The 24985-nt window shown below is 45.1% G+C and overlaps 1 protein-coding gene across 1 annotated transcript; it reads right to left on the reverse strand.

Moving 5' to 3' along the window:
* Nucleotides 1-10557: 10557 nt before the first annotated feature.
* Nucleotides 10558-12299, reverse strand: LOC125540820 (uncharacterized). The gene is made up of 2 exons (XM_048704370.2): nucleotides 12100-12299; nucleotides 10558-11916 (listed from the first exon to the last, which is right to left on the reverse strand). The coding sequence occupies exon 2, from the start codon at nucleotides 11788-11790 to the stop codon at nucleotides 10675-10677; it is 1116 nt and encodes a 371-aa protein (XP_048560327.2). The 5' UTR covers nucleotides 11791-11916; nucleotides 12100-12299; the 3' UTR covers nucleotides 10558-10674.
* Between the last annotated feature and the right edge of the window lie 12686 nt (nucleotides 12300-24985).

Below are 24985 nucleotides of genomic sequence, written 5' to 3' on the forward strand. Positions count from 1 at the left end.
ATAGATCGAGATTAGGATTTGTCACTCCGTGTATCAGAGAGGTATTTCTGGGCCCTTTCGGTAATGCACATCACTATAAGCCTTGCAAGCAATGTGACTAATGAGTTAGTTGCGGGATGATGCATTACAAAACGAGTAAAGAGACTTGCCGGTAATCAGATTGAACTAGGTCTGAAGATACCGACGATCGAATCTCGGGCAAGTAACATAACGATGACAAAGGGAACAACGTATGTTATTGTGCGGTTTGACCGATAAAGATCTTCGTAGAATATGTAGGAACCAATATGAGCATCCAGGTTCCGCTATTGGTTATTGACCGGAGACGTGTCTCGGTCATGTCTACATAGTTCTCGAACCTGTAGGGTCCGCATGCTTAACGTTCGATGACGATATGTATTATGAGTTATGTGATTTGATGTACCGAAGCTAGTTCGGAGTCCCGGATGTGATCACGCACATGGCAAGGAATCTCTAAATGGTCGAGACGTAAAGATCGATATATTGGAAGGCTATATTAGGACATCGGAAAGGTTCTGAGTGGTTTGGGTATTTTTTGGAGTACCGAAGAGTTACGAGAATTCGCCGGGGGAAGTATTGGGCCTTCATGGGCCTTAGTGGAAAGGAGAGAAGGGCCACAAGGGGAGGCCGCGCCCCCCATGGGCTGGCCCGAATTGGACTAGGAAGGGGCCAGTGCCCCCCTCTTTCCTTCTCCCTCGCCTTCTTCCTTCTTCTCCTACTTGGACTAGGAAAGGGGGAAACCTACTCCTACTAGGAGTAGGAATCCCCCCCCTTGGGCGCACCCCTTGTGGCTGGCCCTCCTCCTCCTCCCCTCCTTTATATACGGGGGAGGGGGGCACCCCATAGACACAAAAGTTGATCTTTAGCCATGTGCGGTGCCCCCCTCCACAGTTTTCCACCTCGGTCATATTGTCGTAGTGCTTAGGCGAAGCCCTACGTCGGTAACTTCATCATCACTGTCACCATGCCGTCGTGCTGTCGAAACTCTCCCTCGACCTCAGTTGGATCTAGAGTTCGAGGGACGTCACCGAGCTGACCGTGTGCAGATCGCAGAGGTGCCGTGCGTTCGGTACTTGATCGGTTGGATCACGAAGACGTTTGACTACATCAACCGCGTTACTTAACGCTTCTGCTTTCGGTCTATGAGGGTATGTGGACACACTTTCCCCGCTCGTTGCTATGCTTCTCCTAGATAGATCTTGCGTGATCGTAGGATTTTTTTTAAATACTACGTTCCCCAACAGGGGGGGGGGTTGTAAGGAGGCTTGGGTTACCTAAACTTTGATATGAAGAATAAATCTTTCCTGGCAAAATGTTTGTGGAAGTTAGAGAATGAGGAGGGTTTATGAAAAAACATGTTAAGGGAGAAATATGTGAAGGGAGAGTGTATCTCTGGAATTAGACCAAAACCAGGAGACTCCTAGTTCTGGAAGGGAATTTTGAGAGGACTGGGTGGTGGTGGGCAGGTGACAAACCACTTAATCAATCTCATCCCAGATTATATAATCTTTGTTTTACAAAGAACATTAAACTGACATATGTGATTACAAAAGGGTGGGACCAGTCCTGTTTTAGGAGGACTTTGTGGGGAGATACTTTAGCACAATGGGAAGAAATCAAGCAGGAATGTGCTGATGTGTCCTTAAGTGATTCGAAAGATGAATTAATATGGTCCCTTAGTGCTAGTGGTAAATACTATGTCAAATCCTTCTATAGCCAGTTGATTCTTAATAATCTAAACTTTCCTTTCAAATATATGTGGAAGATAGAAGTTCCTCTAAAAATTAAAATCTTTGTTTGGCTGATAATGAGAAGTAGCATTCTCACCAAACATAATCACCTGAGGAGGGGTGGTCCATGGTCTAGAGACTCCGAGTGTGTGTTCGGCGGGGAAGAGGAAACGGTTGACCACCTGTTTCTAAAATGCTCAGTTGCAAAGTTTTTGTGGTGTATACTTCAGAATTCTTTTGGTCTGGGGTGCTACCTGATGACATGAAAACCTTGCTAACTAATTGGATTTCCAGATTTGGCAAGGAGAAGAACAGAAAGAAATTGTGTGTTGGAATTTTTGCTCTTCTATGGTCAATTTAGACTTGTATAAATGATGTTTGCTTTGAACGCAAGTCCAAATTTCTACAAGACCAGATTGTCCATGGAAGAGCAAATTTGGATTTGACCCTTTTGTGATTCTTCATAAATCTTACTTTCGCGAATATGCAAAGCTTGAGTATCATTGCATTGATAGAAGGAGCAGCGCATGCAGGCGTGAACATGGTGCCCAAAGCAGAGAGACAAGGAATGCTCGGCCTGAACAGAGGATACAACACAGCTAAACCAACCAAGCCCAAACAAAGAGCGGCAATCCCAAACCAACAAGAACACCAACATCACCGGAGCCAAGACCGAGGACACCGTGAGCGAGCAAGATGGCGCCTTCAAGAAGGAAGACGATGCCGTCGCCATCTAGTCCGGAGGGACTGGACCTAGGGTTTCCCCTGAGCTCGAAGAGGGGCTCAGCCGAGGGCCATGGCAATGCCTCCAAGGGGGACACGACATCCGCAGACGCCGTCGCTGCCAACATCGGTAAACCGAGCACGGGTTTCTCCCCGGCCTGAGGCTAAGCAAACTCAGAGCCGCTGAATCTAGAAACGAGGATGAGGAAGTCAACGTTGGTCGGAGCCACCATGACGGAAGGGGGTTGGCGGGCTGCACTTGCCGCCGGAGAATGTCACCACCTCCGAACCCACGAGCATTCTTCATAAATCTTGTCACCTGATTGAGTCTTGGTCTATTTTGCAGAAAAAAAAGAGGAAAACCTAAAGGAAATGAAGTGGGCGGTAAAACTTCTAAGAGGGAGTAACAAGTGAAGTCTTCCATGCCTCGAAAGGGTGGCGCCCTAGAGTACTTAGGAAGTTAGGATCGACGGTGGCTGATATTGAAGATCTTCAATGGATTGGTGCTCTTCTACATCCTTTTTGCTGTTGCTGGGGAAGATTGGAGCTTATGTAGTGCGCTCCGGAAGTTTCCTTTTGCTTTCTTCCTAGCTTTATTTGCAGTTTCTGACTGGCACTTGTGGGTTAGTGTTTGTAATGATGCACGAGACTGGTTATGTTTTGGTTGTGGTGGTAGGTCTAGCTTTATCTCTCTTTATCTAGGGGTCATGACTAGGTCGGCATCGGCGGGACTTGGGCACTAGGTCGCCAGGAGGGAGGCTGGGACGAAGGGAGGGCAGTCTCCTTTCTCGGCATGGTGCAACGTGCACCGGCGCGGGTTTGTTGATCTTGGGGTGCCAAAACTGCCAATAATGCCATGTTAAAAGTTAAACACGGCATACGTGACCGAGTCGGATTAGTTTTAGTCACGGATTAGTTTTTACGTCGTGAAAGCCCCACTTGACTCAAGGATTGGGTTTGGTGCTATATATACATACTAGCAAAAAGGCCCGTGCGTTGCAACGGGAGAAAAAATACCACACGCTCTTAATTTACAAAAAATGTTCTATAATCTAAGAATTTGTAACTATTTATTAAATACATGAAAAGTTGTTACAAAAGTTGTTAAAAAGATATAGGACTTTTTAATCATAAGAAGAGATGTTTTTTTTTGTCTGGAAAAGAACATTTTTTTTGTGGTCTCCTATTGACGAAAGTACTTGCGCCCCTATTTTATCACTATTTCTTGCCATACATGTCATAGGTATTGGTCCCTGTTTCATTACTATTTATATCTTATCAAATTTGTCTTTTATTTTATTTTTTGTCATGCATGTCCTCTCTTTTTTCTTCTTATATATAGGAGAATAGCGCAACATCTCATCTATATCGGATCTCCTCCGCATTTTCTCTTTTATTTATTTTATAGCGGACATTCCATTTTTATTGGTCCTTCTTTTATTTCTTGTCATGCATGTACATTCCATTTTTATTGATCCTTCTTTTATTTCTTGTCATGCATGTCCTTATTTATTGGGTGTCTCTAGCAAATTTAGATTGAATTTTATGAACAATCCTGATTTTACTGAGGTGTTCATCCCCAATCTGAATCACTACCGGTATGAAAAAAAAGACGAATAATGCATTGTTGATTAACATTGCAGCCTAGATAGTTTTTTAAAATTGTTAACAGGTAAAATAACATCATATTCAGATTCTACATATTTTTCTGATCAAATTTCATATATAACATGTTAAATTTGGAGTTACGGTTTAAAAGATATGAGTATTTTAAAAAACATTTGATATGTACTACGGGTTTAATGTCAGAAATGCCAGGGGGTTTTCTACAAAATAGCATGACGGACTAAGAATACCTATTTCTTTTATTAGTAGGTATAAATAAAATAAAATATATATGTATATATATAAATATAAATATATATATATGTATATATATATATATATATATATATATAGGTATAGAGGTATAGATATAAGCCCACCACCGTACGTCGTGAAAGCAACCAAGAAAACTCAAGGCTAGCTAGGCTCGAGACGAGTTCCCAGCCCAAAGCAAACGGCAGTTGTGTACGTGCTGGATTGATCCGTCGATGGGATCTTTATTCTCCTCCCCTGCCGCCGCCGTCAGCACCGAGTTGGATTAGGGCCGCCCTCTCTCGGTCCAAGAAGAGCACATCGCCCGCTCTATGTCAAAAGAGATGCTGGCTAGCATCCAGAAATTCCTGGACAGACCAAAGGCTGGCGTTCCCCTCTTCACACAAGAGTATGTTGTAATTCCTAGCTACTGGACTACTTTGCGTTGAGTAACCAACCAACGAACACTTACAACTGTAAAACCTTTTCATCATGTTTATTTATTTATTTGATATATTCTTGTTTATTTCATGACAGAGAGATGGTCGCCTCCCGTATTTCTGTGCTTGTCGACCTCGCCCTCGAACATTACAACTCCAACAATCCGGTACGATAAAATCAATCTCTCCCTCTCTCTCTCAACTTCTCTTACTTGGACATGCATCCGTGTGAGTGCTTAGTACTTATGCCTGAGATCGATCGCTACGAGCCTACGATGCAGGATGCCGAGTTCGAGTATCCTGCGCGATCGACCACGGAGATGAATGCCGCCTGCATCGGTTTAGGGGAACTTTCTGGTATCACCTCGGCTTTACGGCTCGCCCGATGGATGCAACCGCCGAGAAGCAGCAGTTCTTTGCCGAGCTATATTTCGATAGACGCTCCAATCAATTGGCCGTTGAAACGTGCACCATCTTAGGTACTACCTAAATTTATCTTTACATTCCTACCAACTAATTGTGTTTGTTGGCAAAACTGGAATTTATTATTGTTATGCATCTTGGCTAACTCTCTATCTCTCTCTTAATGTCAACAGAGAAGCCGTTGTGCCGCTTTACCAGGACGTGTGCATTTTGTCTAGACGAATCCAAGATTTTGCACCCAAGCCATGAAGAATTTGTGTGTGGAAAGCAAGTTCACGAAAAAGAATTCTTCCGCAAGAGGGATATGCTAATGCGGCCATTTAATTCTTTTGTGATAGCTCCTGATGTAGATAGCGCCGATGATCCATGACTCGACTCTTATGTTATAGCCTATGTATTGATGTTGTAACATAACTATGATTTTCATCATTTCTTTCCTTGGACTAGGTAATTGTTGTAACAGGGGCACACATATCCTAGCGAGTCAACACTAATCAGGTCTAATATATCCTTTTAAAATTCTCATGTGTGGTAGGCCGCATTGTTGACCCTTTTTTAACCATTAAATCACTCTTCTTCTTTTCTTTTCATGGTACATGGAGTACATATTCCTTTCTTTGGTGATCGTTCGTTCTTAATTTCTTACAACAAATCAATCAAATTGATTATGTATTCAATCTCGATTCATCATTGTCAATTAGCCTTTACATGGCCCTCTGCGATCTTGACAACTATTGATTATAAATCATATTTTTTGATAAAGGATTATAAATCATATGGCTGGTTGCTAATTTAAATTTCACATCAAGACTAAATCTAGCCTTAAACAAGTTCAGGAAATAATCCAATCCTTTTAATTCACAACTTGTAATCCCACGTAAAGCTTGCATATACTGAGATTAAAAAAAAGCAAGCAAGCGAGCAAGTCGGACACCATGTGGAGGGCACCAGGGCAGTTCCACGATGGTCACCACGTCCGGTTGCTAGCCGTGTGCACGGTATATATGTACCTGCACTCCGATGAGGATGGGCTGGGTGTCTCCCTCCACCTGCGTTCAGCGACGGCCTAAGCGTGCTCGTGGCCGACAACGCACAACCGCGGAACCACCTCACGTGCAAGGCCAATTCCAGCATGTACATTCCACCTAGATTGCACGTCGAGAGGATCCTCAGCCGTCAGCCGGCCAAGGCGCTCCAGGTGCCCCGGCGCGTGCAACCAGCCTGGAAGAGGTCGCGACGCTCGTGGCATCCGTCTCGCGAGCAGGCCAGCACATGAGCAAGTAGAAAAAGGGTCAAATATGAACCGGCACTAATGTGTCGGTTCCAACGTCTAGGCGGGAGGAGCTCTTTAGTACCGATTCGTGGCGAACCTTTAGCACCGGTTTGTGTCACGAACCGGTGCTAATGAGAGTGATGGCAGGATGTTGTCAGAGTGGGGCCCCTCCAGCACCTTTAGTACCGGTTCGTGCCACGAACCGGTACTAAAGGTCGTCCTATATAAACCCTTCGTCCATCAACACTCTGTTCTCCCCCCTTTCCCCTCTCCCTCTCCTCTGTTCTTCCCTTCTTCCTTTCGAGTTCATCACAAAATTTGCCCCAAATTTGTCAAGATTTGCAGGCCCCCATCCATTCAAATGATCATAAAGGTTAGCAACTTTGTCCTTTCATCTCTCATTGCTAGATTAGCTCTTGCATTGGTTTATATAGTGATTAATTGTGGGTTTTAGTAATTTGGGAGGAATTATCACTAGTAGAAAACAGGGCTATGGTCCAGGCCGGCTCAACCCATTAGTCCCGGTTCAAAGTAGAACCGGGACCAATGTGGGCATTGGTCCCGGTTCGTGAGCCCAGGGGGCCGGCCGGGCCACGTGGGCCATTGGTCCCGGTTCATCTGGACCTTTTGGTCCCGGTTGGTGGGACGAACCGGGACCAATGGGCCTGGCTCCTGGCCCACCACCATTGGCCCCGGTTCGTGGAATGAACCGGGACCACAGGCTCCCTTTTAGTCCCGGTTTGTGCCACGAACCGGGACTAAAGGGTTCGCCCTCGTTGCACCTAGAGTTTAGTCCCACCTTGCCAAACGAAGGGCGCCCACACCTGCTTATGAGCCCGTCCCTCTCTGCGTTGTTGAGCTCCTCTCAAAGTGAAAATAGATGCACCTATAGAGGAAAATTGGACCTAAATTCATAAATAGAAATGAATTATGAATTTATGTTTAATTTTCTCTATAAGTGCATCTATGTTCACTAACAAAGAAGTTTTTATTTTTTGTGACCTAAAATAAATAGCAAGGAAAAAGATTGACTCAAAAATCAATTTTAACTATTCTACAAAGTGTTTTCACACAAATTTAGTAAACTAGTGATTCACACAAATTTCAAAGAATTCAAATTTTAACTATTTTAATTTGAAAACTAATGGCACTAGTAAAGTTAATCACAAACTTGAGATTCACACAAATTTCAAAGAATTCAAATTTTAACTATTCTAATTTGAAAACTAGTCGCACTAGCAAAGTTAATCACAAACTTGAGATTCACACAAATTTGAAAGAATTCAAATTTTAACTATTCTAATTTGAAAACTAATGGCACTAGTAAAGTTAATCACAAACTTGAGATTCACACAAATTTCAAACAATTCAAATTTTAACTATTCTAATTTGAAAACTAGTGGCACTAGCAAAGTTAATCACAAACTTGAGATTCACACAAATTTCAAATAGTAAAGTTATTCATAAACTAGTGATTCACACAAATCTTAAAAAATTCAAATTTAAACTATTCAAATTTTAACTATTCATAAACAAATTTTGTGACCTAAAATAAAAAATAAAGCAAAAAAAAGAAAATGAATAATGCAGAAAACAAAACAAAAATCTGGAAAAAAAACTTATATTAACAGGAAAAATCTGGAAATTTTTTTGAAATTACTACGAAACCCAACATCTTGGTCCGCCCCGCAGGCTCTGCGGCCGACACCATCTCCGCCACCCTGTTTCTTGGAGGGCGCCATCTCCGACCAGCCGGTTTCTTGGCAGTCACTTCTTCGCCCTGCCAAGTTTCTTGGAGTCTACTTTCTTCGATCCGCTAGTTTCTTCGTGGACTGCTGCTCCGCCCCGCCGTGTTCTAGGAGGCGCCTGCTCTGCCCCGCCGCCGTCTTCTTGGAGGCTCCTACTTCGACACGCTGTCGTGTTCTTGGACTTCCTTGCGCCTCCTTCCCGATGGCCGCCCAAGATCCGGAGGGTGCGTACGAAGTCACCCCCTGACCCGGGCATTCAGGTGAGTCGAGTTATTTGCTGCAGCAATTTGGACTCCTGCACGAGGTCGACCATGAAATTTAGGGAAATTTGTGGAAGGGCCAAGTCCAGAACAACTCATTTTATACTAAACATTTATACTTATTTTTAACTCATTTTATCATACATTCAGAGCTAATATAGTTTTAATAACTTATGACAACATGATGTGATAACGTTGTTAAATATTAATAACAAACTCATGGTACATTTGTAATGTTCGTCGTTTAAAATATGCATCCACTGTGCACAATCTAATCGTGTTTGTAATATAAGTGACATTAGATAGTTTTGACACATTACACCTTAAAGATTTCAATCCAATCCCATATATGAGAGAAAATAAGAACAAAAAATACAGTTTTGAAATGTTTTCATGGATTCATTGGTGATACTAGCATAAATAGAGTTTATACATTTCTGGTATGAATTTATGGTCTCGAAAAATACCCTGATAGCGATGTCTAGATTATGATTAGGCTTCGTGAATAGAAAATTCTAGAATAAGAATTTTTAATAGAAACAACAGGACTGTCCTTTCCTAGGTAATTTTTGCCATTATGGCATCCACCCATCAAAGGATAAATCCAAAAATGCAAATGAGAGGCAAAACTTCTTTTTTAGGCATTTTATTAAAAAAACTTTATCCAACCCTTCCGAATTTGTATAAAATATATATAACCGATAGAATTAAAGTTGTCTTCTGGGCAAACAAGTTTCTTAGGAGTTCTGTCACTATTATTTCATAGACGATATGGTTAATTACATGACTGATGCTTTGAGGAGCTTACGACTATAACGACATGCTGAGGGTACCTACACTTGCAGGATGCCTCCATTGACCAGTGGAGTACTATCATGCGAAAAACCCTGGAAGAAAAAACTTCTTACTGCCATTACAGCCACTGCCTCACGAAAGCTTAAGACAGAACAAGAGACCTTACACACTGTACATCAAGGTTCACAGGACTAAACCCTTAAAAGACCGTTACCTTCACTAAGTCTACCTTGTTGACAATAGCGATCCACTGAACTTCAACTTCATCCCTAGGGTGCATGATTACATGGGTGACTGGGACTACGACAGCTACTGCCTAAACACCCTCCTGACCCAGACCCGGGGTTTTATCGACCGGCAAACCGGACAGCCCACTGTCTTTGAGCCCGACGTCACGGGGGTTCTGACACTGTGCAGGAACAACTCCCAGCACGCGTCCAGGTTCATGGAGCGGTTCATGGTGCTCATCTAGAGTTCGACTTCCCTGGGCTCGTGGCACGCCATCAGCACACCTTGTTTAGGGCTGGGCTACTGCACCTTTTCAACCTTGAGGCCATAATGCATGGGCTAATCTGCGCTCGCAGGAACTCTTGAGAAGATCATGCATGGCGACCTCCAAAGGGAAGAAATGCATAGAATCTCCGGCTCACGGCAGGATTTATAGTGTTTAGCCAACTGATTCATATTCATATTCGTTCGCTTGTGAATATTGCTAGTTGAAACTGTACATGCTATAGGCGAATTTTGCAATATGAATAGTCAGTAGTAGTCTGACCACGGACTCGTTTGCTTGTGATCCCCCCTACATATACAACCTGCCATCTACAAGCACCTCACGTTTCTTGCATGTTCTTCTCTCTTGTTTTTGCCCTTTGATATACTCTAGCAACAGCAACAGGCTCCTTTGCAGGCGCAGCTTCCAGCGTTTTGCCGTTGTCGTGTTTTCTGCATGCGCTTCCACCCTCCCTCCCTCCCTTGCACATCCTTCAACCGCTCCTTGCATGAGCGCCCAATAGATCGATGGCCCAGCCACACATACCTGTACAACATTATCCACTGTTAGGTGCACTAGGATCAATGATTAATAAGGTTCAATATGAGATCTAGTTAGTTTTGTTCAACCATAGGACCATGGCCATCTTCCCACATATATATGTTTCAGCAAGAGATCTAGTGACAATACTCCCTCCGTCCCAAAATAAGTGACTCAAAACCGAGTCACTTATTTTTGGACAGAGGGAGTACATCAATAACTAGCATACCAAAAAATAGAATACACGGATCAAGTATCGCACAACTTCCAAGCAAACAAAACTTTTTATTGATTCCACTTTCTAGGAGGACAAAGCACAACATGAACCAGTGACAGTCAAGCAAGGATTTTGGAACAAGCCAAACGGGTTTCTACATCCAAAATGCTACAGGCATAAAGTGATCTTTATGACTAGACACTATGAAGGAGCGCGTGGAGCGGTGATCTGTGATCCGCAGCTCTCCCTTGTGATTGAACTTGAGCTCAAATATGGTGATATGGAGCACACAGCCATCATGGTCTCCGAGATCCTGTTCCTCCTCCACTCGCTCCCGTTTCACGCACTCGACGAGGCAGAACTTGCTCGTGCCCATGTAGGTGAGAGAGGCTCCCATGTGCGGCTTCCGGTCCTTGCAGAACAACTTCTCCTTGGTTGTCTGGCAGTCCAGCTGCAACGTTGGAGTCGTGCTGTGGCAGCTGGGGGAGGCAACTTGGCAAGCAGAGATGTAGCCATCCCACCCAAGGCCAACCCAAGCGTTGAGCTCCCTGTCAAAGTGAGCTTGGCCGGTGAATGGCAAGGCCCACTCCCCATGCCATCTCCACACAGAATCCTTGGTGTTGAATGAGTAGGTGCCCATGCAACCTTTGCTAGGTGCCGTCATGAAGTTAGCTGTGGACATGAAGATGGTGCATCCATCCGGGTGTAGTGCATAGGAGTTGACTCGGCGGTGGAACGTTGGCGGTGGTGGCGGCAGAGTCTTCCAGGACCAGCCCTCGGTTGGTTGTTGCAGCGCATCCGGGGCGGTGGACCCCCATGACATGACCCCAAAGGAGTGTTGTTTCACGCGGAAGTGGTAAGATAATGCATAGAGCATCTCACCAACGACCACGGTGATGCCGAAGCCACAGACCATGTCAGCAGGGGCATGGGCGCCAATCGTCATTGCGGCCGTCTTGGTGTCGTAGATGAGGCTGCATCGCTGGTTCATGAAGGTGAAGATGTTGGTGCCCAAGGCAGAGAACGACATGCCGGGATGGGGTACAGTGCCAACCGGGCACTCTAACCGCAGGGTCGGAGGCTCCGGGAGGTGCCGGGCAGCGCCGCTGTGCTGGTCATCAGAGTCAGAGTCAGAGTCGAAGCTGTCGGCTTGGATCTTGTGGATGCTGTACCCCTTGGTCCAGTCATCCAACACGAGGTACAGATGCTTGATCCGCCGCGACCTCTTTTCACCGCCGTCGCCGGCATATCCCCGGCGCTTATTAGACATCCCCACTGCGATTTGACAGAAGACCTAATAGTAATAACAGAGTAATCTATCTAATCCCCCTCCTGCTGCAGCTCTGTGTTCACCAATCAAGCGTTCGAGCCTTGAATTTATGATGCCGCTGCCTCCCTGCAAAATCAGAGTGTTAGAATCGGAATTGGAGGGAGTGGAGGAGTTGGATTCCGAAAACGATTAGCAATCTGGTGGCGTGACGGAGACGACGGCCAGATCAGACGAGATCGGTGGTGAACACCTACCCAAATCAATTCGCATCTAGTAGCAATCACGGAAGCAAAGGGATCTGCTGTGTACCTGCCCTGCCTGCGGTGAGGGCGAATCGGGGACGGACGATGGCGCCAGACTGCGCCGCCTCGCCTCCCCGTCAAACCAGTGCGCCAGAATCAGCCCTCCAAGAATCAGTCCGGCGGCGGTGGAGTTAGCGCGACGGAGAGCGGCCGCCCAAGACCCAGGAAATATATGGCTGGTGTTTTCTTAGCAGAAAAGTATTCGTGGACGCTTCCCTTCCCGTGCGCTCGCTAATCGCCCCGCTAATGCGTGGGTTACAGCATCTCTAAAATCGTTTTAGAGAATAAACTGTAAAACATTTTTACAATATTTTTACTGGATAACGTGTGTACAGAAGAGATCCCGTATAAATCCTTCACGTCAAGTGTGGAGCCCACTAGTCAGTAGTATAATTACCTATCCATATCGTTTTCCTATCTTCCTCCCGAAGAAAGGAAAAGTGATCTAGCTTTCGGCTCGCGCTCCACCGCCGTTCTCCGGCGGCTCCCCTCGTCGACGACCCTGGTTGTCGGCGGTGAGGGAGGGTCGTCGGATCCACGCGTGTGGATAGTTTTAGGCTGAAATACCTTAGTTTTTTAGGTTGTTCATTGTCTTGCCTTCGGCGACGGCGATGGTGGCGAAAAAATTCTTCAAATCCTCCTCAGATGAGATGATTGGTCCTATCGTTGGGGATGAATTTGGAATACAGTCTGTTCAAGCAAAGATGGTGTGGCGGCGGCATCCTCGTGGTGGACATGTGTCCTCGGGCTCCGCCGTTGCGACGGCGTCTGCTCCAACGTCGGCGCGGAGTTTGGAAGATAATCCAGGAGCGGATGCATATTGTGGTCTGCATCGACGACATCTGAAAGACGGAACGTGTGCCGGGTTCATGGTTGATGGATGGCAGGTGTGATTTCCTCCTTGAGCGTCTTAGTCATGGTGGGGTGTCAGATCTGGAGTTTGATGGCGTGTCCGGGGTTTTGCCCCGGCCTGATTCGTTCAACGTCAATGGCTTCATTTTTGGGGAGCCACCTTGGAGGTCCTCAAAGCTGCTTATTAGCGATGGAGCCCTTACAAACCGGAAAAAAAACTTATATTAACAGGAAAAAAAAACTTATATTAACAAAAAATCAGGAACCGGGACTATAGGCCCTTTTTCTACCAGTGTATATGTGGTAGTATTTGATTTATATGCAAATTGAGGTCAAAATAACACTTAGTTTGCATATGTAGGTGTGGTTTACTTAATGTCTTCTAAATCTCCGTTGTAACCACCGTCGATCACCCACACCGTCCCGTCGCCGGCACCACCTTGTGGTGAGCCTCTTGTTCATGAAATTTTATATAAAAAATTGATGTTTGTGTGATTTGGATATATAGTTACTCATATAATTATCTTACCCGTACGTTGTTTGTTATACATAGTGCCATGGTTTTGATATCCGTCCCCGTCGGCCCTCGTCCTTGTTATGATTCGGATGTGGTATATTCTCTTTTAAAAGTATTTGTTGCATTTCGTGTTTATGACAAATTATGTCCATTAAGTTGACATAGATATTTTTATCTAGGAGGTATGTGAACCGGATGTGCATGCAGATTTCACTGGATCTTGTTAATCATTAAAGTTGATGAAGGAACAGTTGAAGTACTGAACTCACTACTTAAAAAAGAAAGTGACTACACCATCTTGTTTGGGATAGTCAACAGGTAATTTCAATCATTATTAACTATATCTCGGCCTATTTAGTTCGTCATTTCCTGATATGAACTATTTAATAACCCCTTTATTCATTTTCTTTGTCGGCGGGCAGGGCTTGGGCAAAGTTCATCAGCGTCACTCCAGGCCAATGAAAACGAAAGCTGAAATGGTATCGACCCAAGGTAAGTAATTAAGTAGTACTAGCTAGCTAGCTGCCATCTGTTTAATTAACATGCTTGATTAATTATTATCTGATCAAATTCCATTGTCGTAAAGGCCCTGAAGCAGGCGTCGGGGACTGATCTGTATGCACACTACGTTTGCGAGAACATTCACATGATGGCGTCCGAAAGGAGTAGATCTCAAAGACAGGACTGGGTACGTTTGTAGAACACTATTCACAATTTTTACACCATTATCGATATCTAGTCACACAACTAATACACCTGCATATTGATCTCCTTCTTAACAATTCAGAGAGGTGCGGGAGTAGCTCCTAGCAGAGGAGCGCATACAAGCAATTCAAGAGGAAATAGCGGGATTTTTGCTCGACCAGGTCATAGATCCCAAAGGAGAATACTATTACCCGCTACCGCCCCCACGAACCACTTCCAATTGTCATCGTGCTCTGAAGGCACCAATTAGGCTAATGCCACTGGCTCCGAAGGCACCAATTAGGAGAAAATGTATATAGCTAGCTAATTGTATATATATACATGTGTGTATGTGTGAATTAATGGTGGTTGTGAGACATTCGATGATATATATATGATCGGTTCTACTAGAAATTCTATTTATATATATGCATAACGTGTACAATATGTAGTATCGTAAAATATCAGCAAACAAAAAAGAATTAAATGGAAAACACAAAATTAAATGAAAAAGAAATCATAAACCCAAAACCCCCCAACCTTTTAATACCGGTTGGTGTCACCAACCGGTACTAAAGGGCTCCCTGCCCCCGGAGCTGGCTCGTGCCACGTAGTGGCACTTTAGCGCCGGTTCGTGCCAAACCGGTACTAAAGAGGAGGGGGGGCTTTAGTGCCCACCTTTTAGTGCCGGTTATGGAACCGGCAATAAAGGCCTTTACGAACCGGTGCTATTACCCGGTTCTGCACTAGTGTATGTACGCGGCACCTGCAGCGCAGGCGAACCTCGAGTCGTCGACTGCACTTGGATTGGATGGACCTATAACTAATTTCTTATTCACACGGTCATGGATTTGATTGTTGCATGAAACATAAGGTTTCTTCTTTTAGCGTACACATGTCGCGAAATCTAAAACAGCAAACACGCCCCTAAGGATCTAAGAGCATCTCTAGGGTATCCCAAAAAAATAAAACAGTTTGTTGTATACCGCAAAATCCTTTTTATGGGAGCGTGGTAGATCAGACAAAATAGATCCCTTAAAGTGTTACTGCAAATTTAAATAAAAGCTTTGCAGCTAGAACACGTTCGTCACCATAGTGCGTACATATGGATACGAAATTCGCTCTAGAAATTTAAGCTTAGCTTGACAGCGTCCTCACTCGTCGAAACAGAGGTAAAACTTCGCGCCGTCTTGCGGAGCGTGTTGGGGAGGTCATGCTCCTCCTTGGCGGCAGCGTGGCGGTCGGTGACACGTTCTTCTCCGGGCGCCAAATCTTTCTCCATGGCGATGAGCTCCACATCGGCTTCCCAACACCTCTTGAAGTGCGGAAAGAGTTGGTCGTGGAGCACGTGGAAGCCGGCCCAAGGGCTTTGCCTGTAGTCTCACACTTGCTTCAAGCGCCGTGGATCCACGGCGGGCTGGCTAGAGTTGTCGGCCTCCGCGTCATGCCGTGCGAGCTTGCCCGGAGGCAACCCGCCACAACCGCCAACACCACCAACCATCTAGGAGGCAAAAAAATGGAGGAGATGCGACGGAATTTGTCGCCGGAGTTGACGAGGGCTAGCGGCGGGGTAGGCGGATTGCGGAAAATGGGATAGGGTTTTCTAACCCTAAAAGCCCTCGGCCCGTACATATAGCACCGGAGGGGTGCATATGTGGGTCGTCTGTATTTATAGGCCGTTGGGCTTTTGCAGGATCTGCTCGGCCCGTGAAAAACCAAGAACCTACAAAATGGCCTGAATTTTACGAGCTGGTGAGGTTTTGCGTGTTGGGGATCGTAGTAGAAATTCAAAATTTTCTACGCGACACCAAGATCAATCTATGGAGTAATCTAGCACCGAGGGAAGGAGAATGCATCTACATACCCTTGTAGATCGCTAAGCGGAAGCGTTCAAGTGAACGAGGTTGATGGAGTCGTACTCGCCGTGATCCAAATCACCAATGATCCTAGTGCCGAACGGACGGCACCTCCGTGTTCAACACACATGCAGCCCGGTGACGTCTCCCACGCCTTGATCCAGCAAGGGGAGAAGGAGAGGTTGGGGAAGACTCCGTCCAGCAGCAGCACGACGGCGTGGTGGTGGTGGAGGAGCGTGGTACTCCAGCAGGGCTTCGCCAAGCACTATGAGAGACGAGGAGGAGAGAGGTAGGGCTGAGCCCCCATACCTCAAGTATATATAGGGGCAAGGGGGAGGGGGAGGCGCCCTAGGGTTTCCCCTAGGGGGGCGGCGACCAGGGCAGATGGGATCTCCCCCTTGGGTGACTTGGCCCCCAAGCCAGGAGGTGGGAACCCTAGATGGGGCGCCCCAAACCCCCTGGTCACGTGGGAATAGGTGAGGGGGGCGCACAGCCCCTTAGTGGGCTGGTTTGCCCCCTTCCATTGGCCCATGAAGCCCCCCCAACACTTGTCGGGGCTCCCGAAACACTTTTCGGTCATGCTGGTCATCACCCGGTACCTCCGGAACACTCCCGGACTCCAAAACCCTTCTTCCAATATATCAATCTTTACCTCCGGACCATTTCGGAACTCCTCGTCATGTCCGGGATCTCATCCGGGACTCCAAACAACCTTCAGTAACCACGTACATCTATTCCCTATAACCCTAGCGTCATCGAACCTTAAGTGTGTAGACCCTACGGGTTCGGGAATCATGCAGACATGACCGAGACACCTCTCCGGCCAATAACCAATAGCGGGATCTGGATACCCATGTTGGCTCCCACATGTTCCACGATGATCTCATCGGATGAACCACGATGTCAAGGATTCAGTCAATCCCGTATACAATTCCCTTTGTCCAGCGGTATTGTACTTGCCCGAGATTCGATCGTCGGTATCCGATACCTTGTTCAATCTCGTTACCGGGAAGTCTCTTTACTCGTTCCATAACACATCATCCCGTGATCAACTCCTTGGTCACATTGCGCATATGATGATGTCCTACCGAGTGGGCCCAGAGATACCTCTCCGTCACACGGAGTGACAAATCCCAGTCTCGATTCGTGCCAACCCAACAGACACTTTCGGAGATACCCGTAGTGTACCTTTATAGCCACCCAGTTACGTTATGACGTTTGGCACACCCAAAGCATTCCTACGGTATCCGGGAGTTGCACAATCTCATGGTCTAAGGAAATGATACTTGACATTAGAAAAGCTTTAGCATATGAACTACACGATCTTTGTGCTAGGCTTATGATTGGGTCTTGTCCATCACATGATTCTCCTAATGATGTGATCCCGTTATCAACGACATCCAATGTCCATGGTTAGGAAACCGTAACCATCTATTGATCAACGAGCTAGTCAACTAGAGGCTTACTAGGGACATGGTGTTGTCTATGTATCCACACATGTATCTGAGTTTCCTATCAATACAATTATAGCATGGATAATAAACGATTATCATGAACAAGGAAATATAATAATAACTAATTTGTTATTGCCTCTAGAGCATATTTCCAACAGTCTCCCACTTGCACTAGAGTCAATAATCTAGTTCACATCGCCATGTGATTAACACTCACAGGTCACATCGCCATGTGACCAACATCCAAAGAGTTTACTAGAGTTTAATAATCTAGTTCACATCACTATGTGATTAACACTCAATGAGTTCTGGGTTTGATCATGTTGCTTGTGAGAGAGGTTGTAGTCTACAGGTCTGTCACATTCAGATCCGTATGTACTTTGCAAATCTCTACGCTATACTTGGAGCCATTTCAAATAACTGTTCTACTTGGAGCTATTCTAAATTGTTGCTCCATTATATGTATCCGATATCTCTACTGAGAGCTATCCGGTTAGGTGTTAAGCTTGCATCGACGTAACTCTTTATGTCGAACTCTTTATCACCTCCGTAACCGAGAAATATATCCTTATTCCTCTAAGGATAATTTTGACCGCTATCTGGTGATCTACTCCTAGATCACCTTTGTACCCTGTTGCCAGACATGTGGCAAGGCACACATCAGTTGTGGTACTCAGCATGGCATACCGTATAGAGCCTATGACAAAAGCATAGGGGACGACCTTCGTCCTTCCTCTTTCTCCTGCCGTGGTCGAGCTTTAAGTCTTAACTTCATACCTTACAACTCAGGCAAGAACTCCTTCTTTGGCTGATCCATCTTGAACACCTTCAAGATCATGTCAAGGTATGTGCTCATTTGAAAGTACCATTAAGCGTTTTTTGATCTATCCTTATAGATCTTGATGCTCAATGTTCAAGTAGCTTAATCCAGGTTTTCCATTGAAAAACACCTTTCAAATAATCCTACATGCTTTCCAGAAATTCCACATCATTTCGGATCAACAATATGTCATCCACATATACTTATCAGAAATGTCGTAGTGCTCCCACTCACTTTATTGTAAATACAAGTTTCTAACAAACTTTGTATAAACCCATAAACTTTGATTACTCCATCAAAGTGTATATTCCGACTTCGAGATGCTTGTTCTAGTCCATGGAAGGATCGCTGGAGCTAGCATACCTTTTAGCATCCTTAGGATCGACAAAACCTTTCTGATTGTATCACATACAACCTTTCCTTACGGAAACTGGTAAGGAAACTTGTTTTGACATCCATCTGCCAGATTTCATAAATGCAGCTTATGCTAACATGATTCCGACGGACTTAAGCATCGCTATGGGTGAGAAAATCTCATCGTAGTCAACTGCTTGAACTTGTGAAAAACTCTTCGCCACAAGTAGAGCTTCATAGACGGTGACATTACCATCCACTTCCGTCTTCTTCTTAAAATCCACATGTACCTAACAGCCTTACGACCATCAAGTAGTTCTTCCAAAGTCTACACTTTGTTTTCATATATGGATCCTCTCTCGGATTTTATGGCCTCGAGCCATTCTTGGAATCCGGGCCCACCATCGCTTCTCCATAGCTCGTAGGTTCATTGTTGTCTAGCAACATGACTTCCAAGACAGGATTACGTACCACTCTGAAGCAGTACGCATCCTTGTCGTCCTATGAGGTTTGGTAGTGACTAGATCCGAAGTTTCATGATCACTATCATAAGCTTCCACTTAAATTGGTGTAGGTGCCACAGGAACAACTCATGTGCCCTGCTACACACTAGTTGAAGTGACGGTTCAATAACCTCATCAAGTCTCCACCATCCTCCCACTCAATTCTTTCGAGAGAAACTTTTCCTCGAGAAAGGACCCGATTCGAGAAACAATCCCTATTGCTTTCAGATCTGAGACAGGAGGTACACCCAACTGTTTTGGGTGTCCTATGAAGATGCATTTATCCGCTTTGGGTTCGAGCTTATCAGCCTGAAACTTTTTCACATAAGCGTCGCAGCCCCAAACTTTTAAAAAATGACAGCTTAGGTTTCTCTAAACCATAGTTCATACGGTGTCATCTCATCGGAATTACGTGGTGCCCTATTTAAAGTGAACGTGGTTGTCTCTAATGCCTAACCCATAAACTATCGTGGTAATTCGATAAGAGACATCATGGTATGCATCATATCCAATAGGGTGCAGTTATGATGTTCGGACACACCATCACACTATGGTAAATAACAATTATTTAGGTTTAACACCAACCCCGATGGTAGACGGAGCATGCGATGTTTGATCACATCAACCTTGGAAACTCTTCCAACACCTATCGTCATCTCACCTTTGGCTAGTCTCCATTTATTCTGTAGCCTTTTATTTCGAGTTACTAACACTTAGCAACCGAACCGGTATCTAATACCCTGCTGCTACTAGGAGTACTAGTAAAGTACACATTTAATATAATGTATGTCCAATACATACTTCTGTCAACCTTGCCAGCCTTCTCATCTACCAAGTATCTAGGGTGGTTCTAGTTCAGTGATCGTTCCCCTTATTACAGAAGCACTTAGTCTCGGGCTTGGGTTCAACTTTGGATTTCTTCACTAGAGCAGCAACTGATTTGTTGTTTCATGAAGTATCCCTTTCTTGCCATTGCCCTTCTTGAAACTAGTGGTTTTACTAACCATCAACAATTGATGCTCCCTTTTGATTTCTACTTTCGCGGTGTCGCGAATAGCTCAAGGATCATATCTATCCCTGATATGTTATAGTTCATCACGAAGCTCTAGTAGCTTGGTGGCAGTGACTTTGGAGAACCATCACTATCTCATCTGGAAGATCAACTCCCACTCGATTCAAGCGATTGTTGTACTCATACAATCTGAGCACATGCTCAACGATTGAGCTTTTCTCCTTAGTTTGCAGGCTTAAGAAACTTGTCAAAGGTCTCATACCTCTTGACGTGGGCACTAGCCTGAAATCCCAATTTCAGTCCTTGGAACATCTCATATGTTCTGCGATGTTTCAAAAACGTCTTTGGTGCCTCAATTCTAAACCATTTAGTATTACGCACTGAACTATCATGTAGTCATCAAAACGTGTATGTCAGATGTTCGCAACATCTATAACTGACGCTTGAGGTTCAGCTCACTGAGCGGTGCATTAAGGACATAAACCTTCTGTGCAGCAATGAGGACAATCCTCAGTTTACGGACCCAGTCCGCATAATTGCTACTCTCAACTTTCAACTAAATTTTCTCTAGGAACATATCTAAACCAGTAGAACTAAAGCGTAAGCTACGAGATAATTTGCAAAGTCCTTTTGACTATGTTCATGATAATTGAGTTCATCTTATTATTTCATGAACTCCCACTCAGATAGACATCCCTCTAGTCATCTAAGTGATACATGATCCGAATCGACTAGGTCGTGTCCGATCATCACGTGAGACGGACTAGTCATCATCGGTGAACATCTCATGTTGATCGCATCTTCTATACGACTCATGTTCGACCTTTCGGTCCTTCGTGTTCCGAGGCCATGTCTGTACATGCTAGGCTCGTCAAGTCAACCTAAGTGTTTCGCATGTGTTTCGAGGCCATGTCTGTACATGCTAGGCTCGTCAACACCCGTTGTATTCGAACGTAAGAATCTATCACGCCTGATCATCACGTGGTGCTTCGAAACGATGAACCTTCGCAATGGTGCACAGTTAGGGAGAACACTTTTCTTGAAATTTTAGGGAGGGATCATCTTATTTAAGCTACCGTCGTTCTAAGCAAATAAGATGTAAAACATGATAAACATCACATGCAATCAAATAGTGACATGATACGGCCATCATCACTTTGCTCCTTTTGATCTCCATCTTCGGGGCTCCATGATCATCATCGTCACCGGCATGACACCATGATCTCCATCATCATGATCTCCATCATCGTGTCTTCTTGAAGTTGTCTCGTCATCTATTACTTCTACTACTAAGGCTAACTGTTTAGCAATAAAGTAAAGTAATTACATGACGTTTATGTTGACACAGATCATAAACAAATTAAGACAACTCCTATGGCTCCTGCCGGTTGTCATACTCATCGACATGCAAGTCGTGATTCCTATTACAAGAACATGATCAATCTCATACATCACATATATCATTCATCACATCCTTTTTGGCCATATCACATCACACGGCATATACTGCAAAAACAAGTTAGACGTCCTCTAATTGTTGTTGCAAGTTTTTACGTGGCTGCTATAGGTTGCTACCAAGAATGTTTCTTACCTACGCCAAAACAACAACGTGAATTGCCAATTTCTATTTACCCTTCATAAGGAACCTGTTCATCGAATCCGATCCGACTAAAGTGGGAGAGACAGACACCCGCCAGCCACCTTATGCAACTAGTGCATGTCAGTCGGTGGAACCGGTCTCACGTAAGCGTACGTGTAAGGTTGGTCCGGGCCGCTTCATCCCACAATGCCGCCGAATCAAGATAAGACTAGTAACGTCAAGATGATTGACAATATCGACGCCCACAACTGCTTTGTGTTCTACTCGTGCATACAAACTACGCATAGACCTAGCTCATGATGCAACTGTTGGGGATCGTAGCAGAAATTCAAAATTTTCTACGCAACACCAAGATCAATCTATGGAGTAATCTAGCAACGAGGGAAGGAGAGTGCATCTACATACCCTTGTAGATCGCTAAACGGAAGCGTTCAAGTGAACGAGGTTGATGGAGTCGTACTCGCCGTGATCCAAATCACCGATGATCCTAGTGCCGAACGGACGGCACCTCCGTGTTCAACACACATGCAGCCCGGTGACGTCTCCCACGCCTTGATCCAGCAAGGGGAGAAGGAGAGGTTGGGGAAGACTCCGTCCAGCAGCAGCACGACGGCATGGTGGTGGTGGAGGAGCGTGGTACTCCAGCAGGGCTTCGCCAAGCACTACGAGAGACGAGGAGGAGAGAGGTAGGGCTGCGCCAAGAAAGAGATCAAATCGCGTGTTGGGCAGCCCCCATACCTCAAGCATATATAGGGGCAAGCGGGAGGGGTAGGCACCCTAGGGTTTCCCCTAGGGGGGGCGGCGGCCAGGGCAGATGGGATCTCCCCCTTGGGTGACTTGGCCCCCAAGACAGGAGGTGGGAACCCTAGATGGGGCGCCCCAAACCCCCTGGTCACGTGGGAATAGGTGAGGGGGGCGCACAGCCCCTTAGTGGGCTGGTTTGCCCACTTCCCTTGGCCCATGAAGCCCCCCAACACTTGCCGGGGCTCCCGAAACACCTTTCGGTCATGCTGGTCATCACCCGGTATTTCCGGAACACTCCCGGACTCCAAAACCCTTCGTCCAATATATCAATCTTTACCTTCGGACCATTCCGGAACTCCTCGTCATGTCCGGATCTCATCCGGGACTCCGAACAACCTTCGGTAACCACGTACATCTATTCCCTATAACCCTAGCATCATCGAACCTTAAGTGTGTAGACCCTACGGGTTCAGGAATCATGCAGACATGACCGAGACACCTCTCTGGCCAATAACCAACAGCGGGATCTGGATACCCATGTTGGCTCCCACATGTTCCACGATGATCTCATCGGATGAACCAGGATGTCAAGGATTCAGTCAATCCCGTATACAATTCCCTTTGTCCAGCGGTATTGTACTTGCCCGAGATTCGATCGTCGGTATCCGATACCTTGTTCAATCTCGTTACCGGGAAGTCTCTTTACTCGTTCCATAACACATCATCCCGTGATCAACTCCTTGGTCACATTGCGCATATGATGATGTCCTACCGAGTGGGCCCAGAGATACCTCTCCGTCACACGGAGTGACAAATCCCAGTCTCGATTCGTGCCAACCCAACAGACACTTTCGGAGATACCCGTAGTGTACCTTTATAGCCACCCAGTTACGTTATGACGTTTGGCACACCCAAAGCATTCCTACGGTATCCGGGAGTTGCACAATCTCATGGTCTAAGGAAATGATACTTGACATTAGAAAAGCTTTAGCATATGAACTACACGATCTTTGTGCTAGGCTTATGATTGGGTCTTGTCCATCACATGATTCTCCTAATGATGTGATCCCGTTATCAACGACATCCAATGTCCATGGTCAGGAAACCGTAACCATCTATTGATCAACGAGCTAGTCAACTAGAGGCTTACTAGGGACATGGTGTTGTCTATGTATCCACACATGTATCTGAGTTTCCTATCAATACAATTATAGCATGGATAATAAACGATTATCATGAACAAGGAAATATAATAATAACTAATTTGTTATTGCCTCTAGAGCATATTTCCAACATTGCGGGATCTGCTAGAGATGCTCTAAGGGCATAGGATAGTGATACGGGAGTCGGCCATCCAACCATATCTATCAAATGTCCATATACATTTCCAATAGAATTTAAACAAATCAAACAAAATTCATGCAAACCGGACGATTTTCATTTAAACCGGACCAAATTCATTGCATTTTTGACATATTTCAACTAAAAAAACAATAGACACTTTTTCAACCTTGTCTAAATCTTCACCGGCCTTGGAGGCGTTTGTGTTGTACGCCCTATCTTTCCCATGCCCTGCAAGCTCAAGGGCCAAGAGCTTCAGGAAGTGAAGTTGCGGGAGATGAACATTAGGACATGGGACACGGCCTGACGCCATCGGTGTTGGCATTTCGGCGGGGTGCAGGAGGACCAATGCTACAACCTCCAGCTCCTCGATGAGCATTGGCTCGTGGAGGGACAAATCACTAGCGAACAGACAAATGAGGATGTCGTCGTGGCCATGGTCATGGAGGATTGCATAAACAGAATGACATACGTCTGTAAGCAAAAGTAGCAAATACATTGCATAAGCAAAAGTTTTAAAAGAACAAGTAACAAGTAAAAGTAGTTTTCTCTTGATCAGGAGAGACAGGTATTTGAGAAAACCAGAATAATCATCTAGAAAGCAAAAAGTGTATACCCGTAGACAATCTTTCTAACATTTGATCTGTAAAAGACAAAGGAGAATGATCTTTTATAGTAGGCTTACTTAATTTTCTGAAATCTATAACCATACTATAACTAGCTACATTTCTTCTAGGATAAGATCATTTTTGTTATCAAGAACTGTTGGGAAACGTAGTAGAAAATAAAAAAATCGCTCTACAAACACCCAGGAACAATATGAAGATGTATAAAAGGTTTGGATCACGATCGTTACCGACTCCGGAGTGCAGCGAAAGTAGACAAGTCGGTGTAGATCTTACTTGGATTCCCTCAAACCGTTGATGACGATCCCTCGAACGGAAGACCGAAAGCACGACCTCTCTACTTGGTTGCAAACGTACGATTTTCACGATCCGACAATGCTTTGCCGTCTAGAGCTTATCATCGCTGTAGAATTAGAGGGAGAAGATTAGAACCATACATGGCTTCTAATTATGAGGATTATAGAACTAGGTCAAGATCTAATTGATCAACCAGGACCAACTAGAATTAGAGCTAGAACTAGATGAACTAG

Source organism: Triticum urartu, chromosome 2A (assembly GCF_056163025.1).
Source record: "Triticum urartu cultivar PI428250 chromosome 2A, HENAU_Tu73, whole genome shotgun sequence".
Lineage (NCBI taxonomy): Eukaryota > Viridiplantae > Streptophyta > Magnoliopsida > Poales > Poaceae > Triticum > Triticum urartu.

Excerpts from the sequence above, each read along its gene's own strand:
- LOC125540820 (XM_048704370.2), bottom strand. The coding sequence starts at position 11,790 with ATGTCTAATAAGCGCCGGGGATATGCCGGCGACGGCGGTGAAAAGAGG.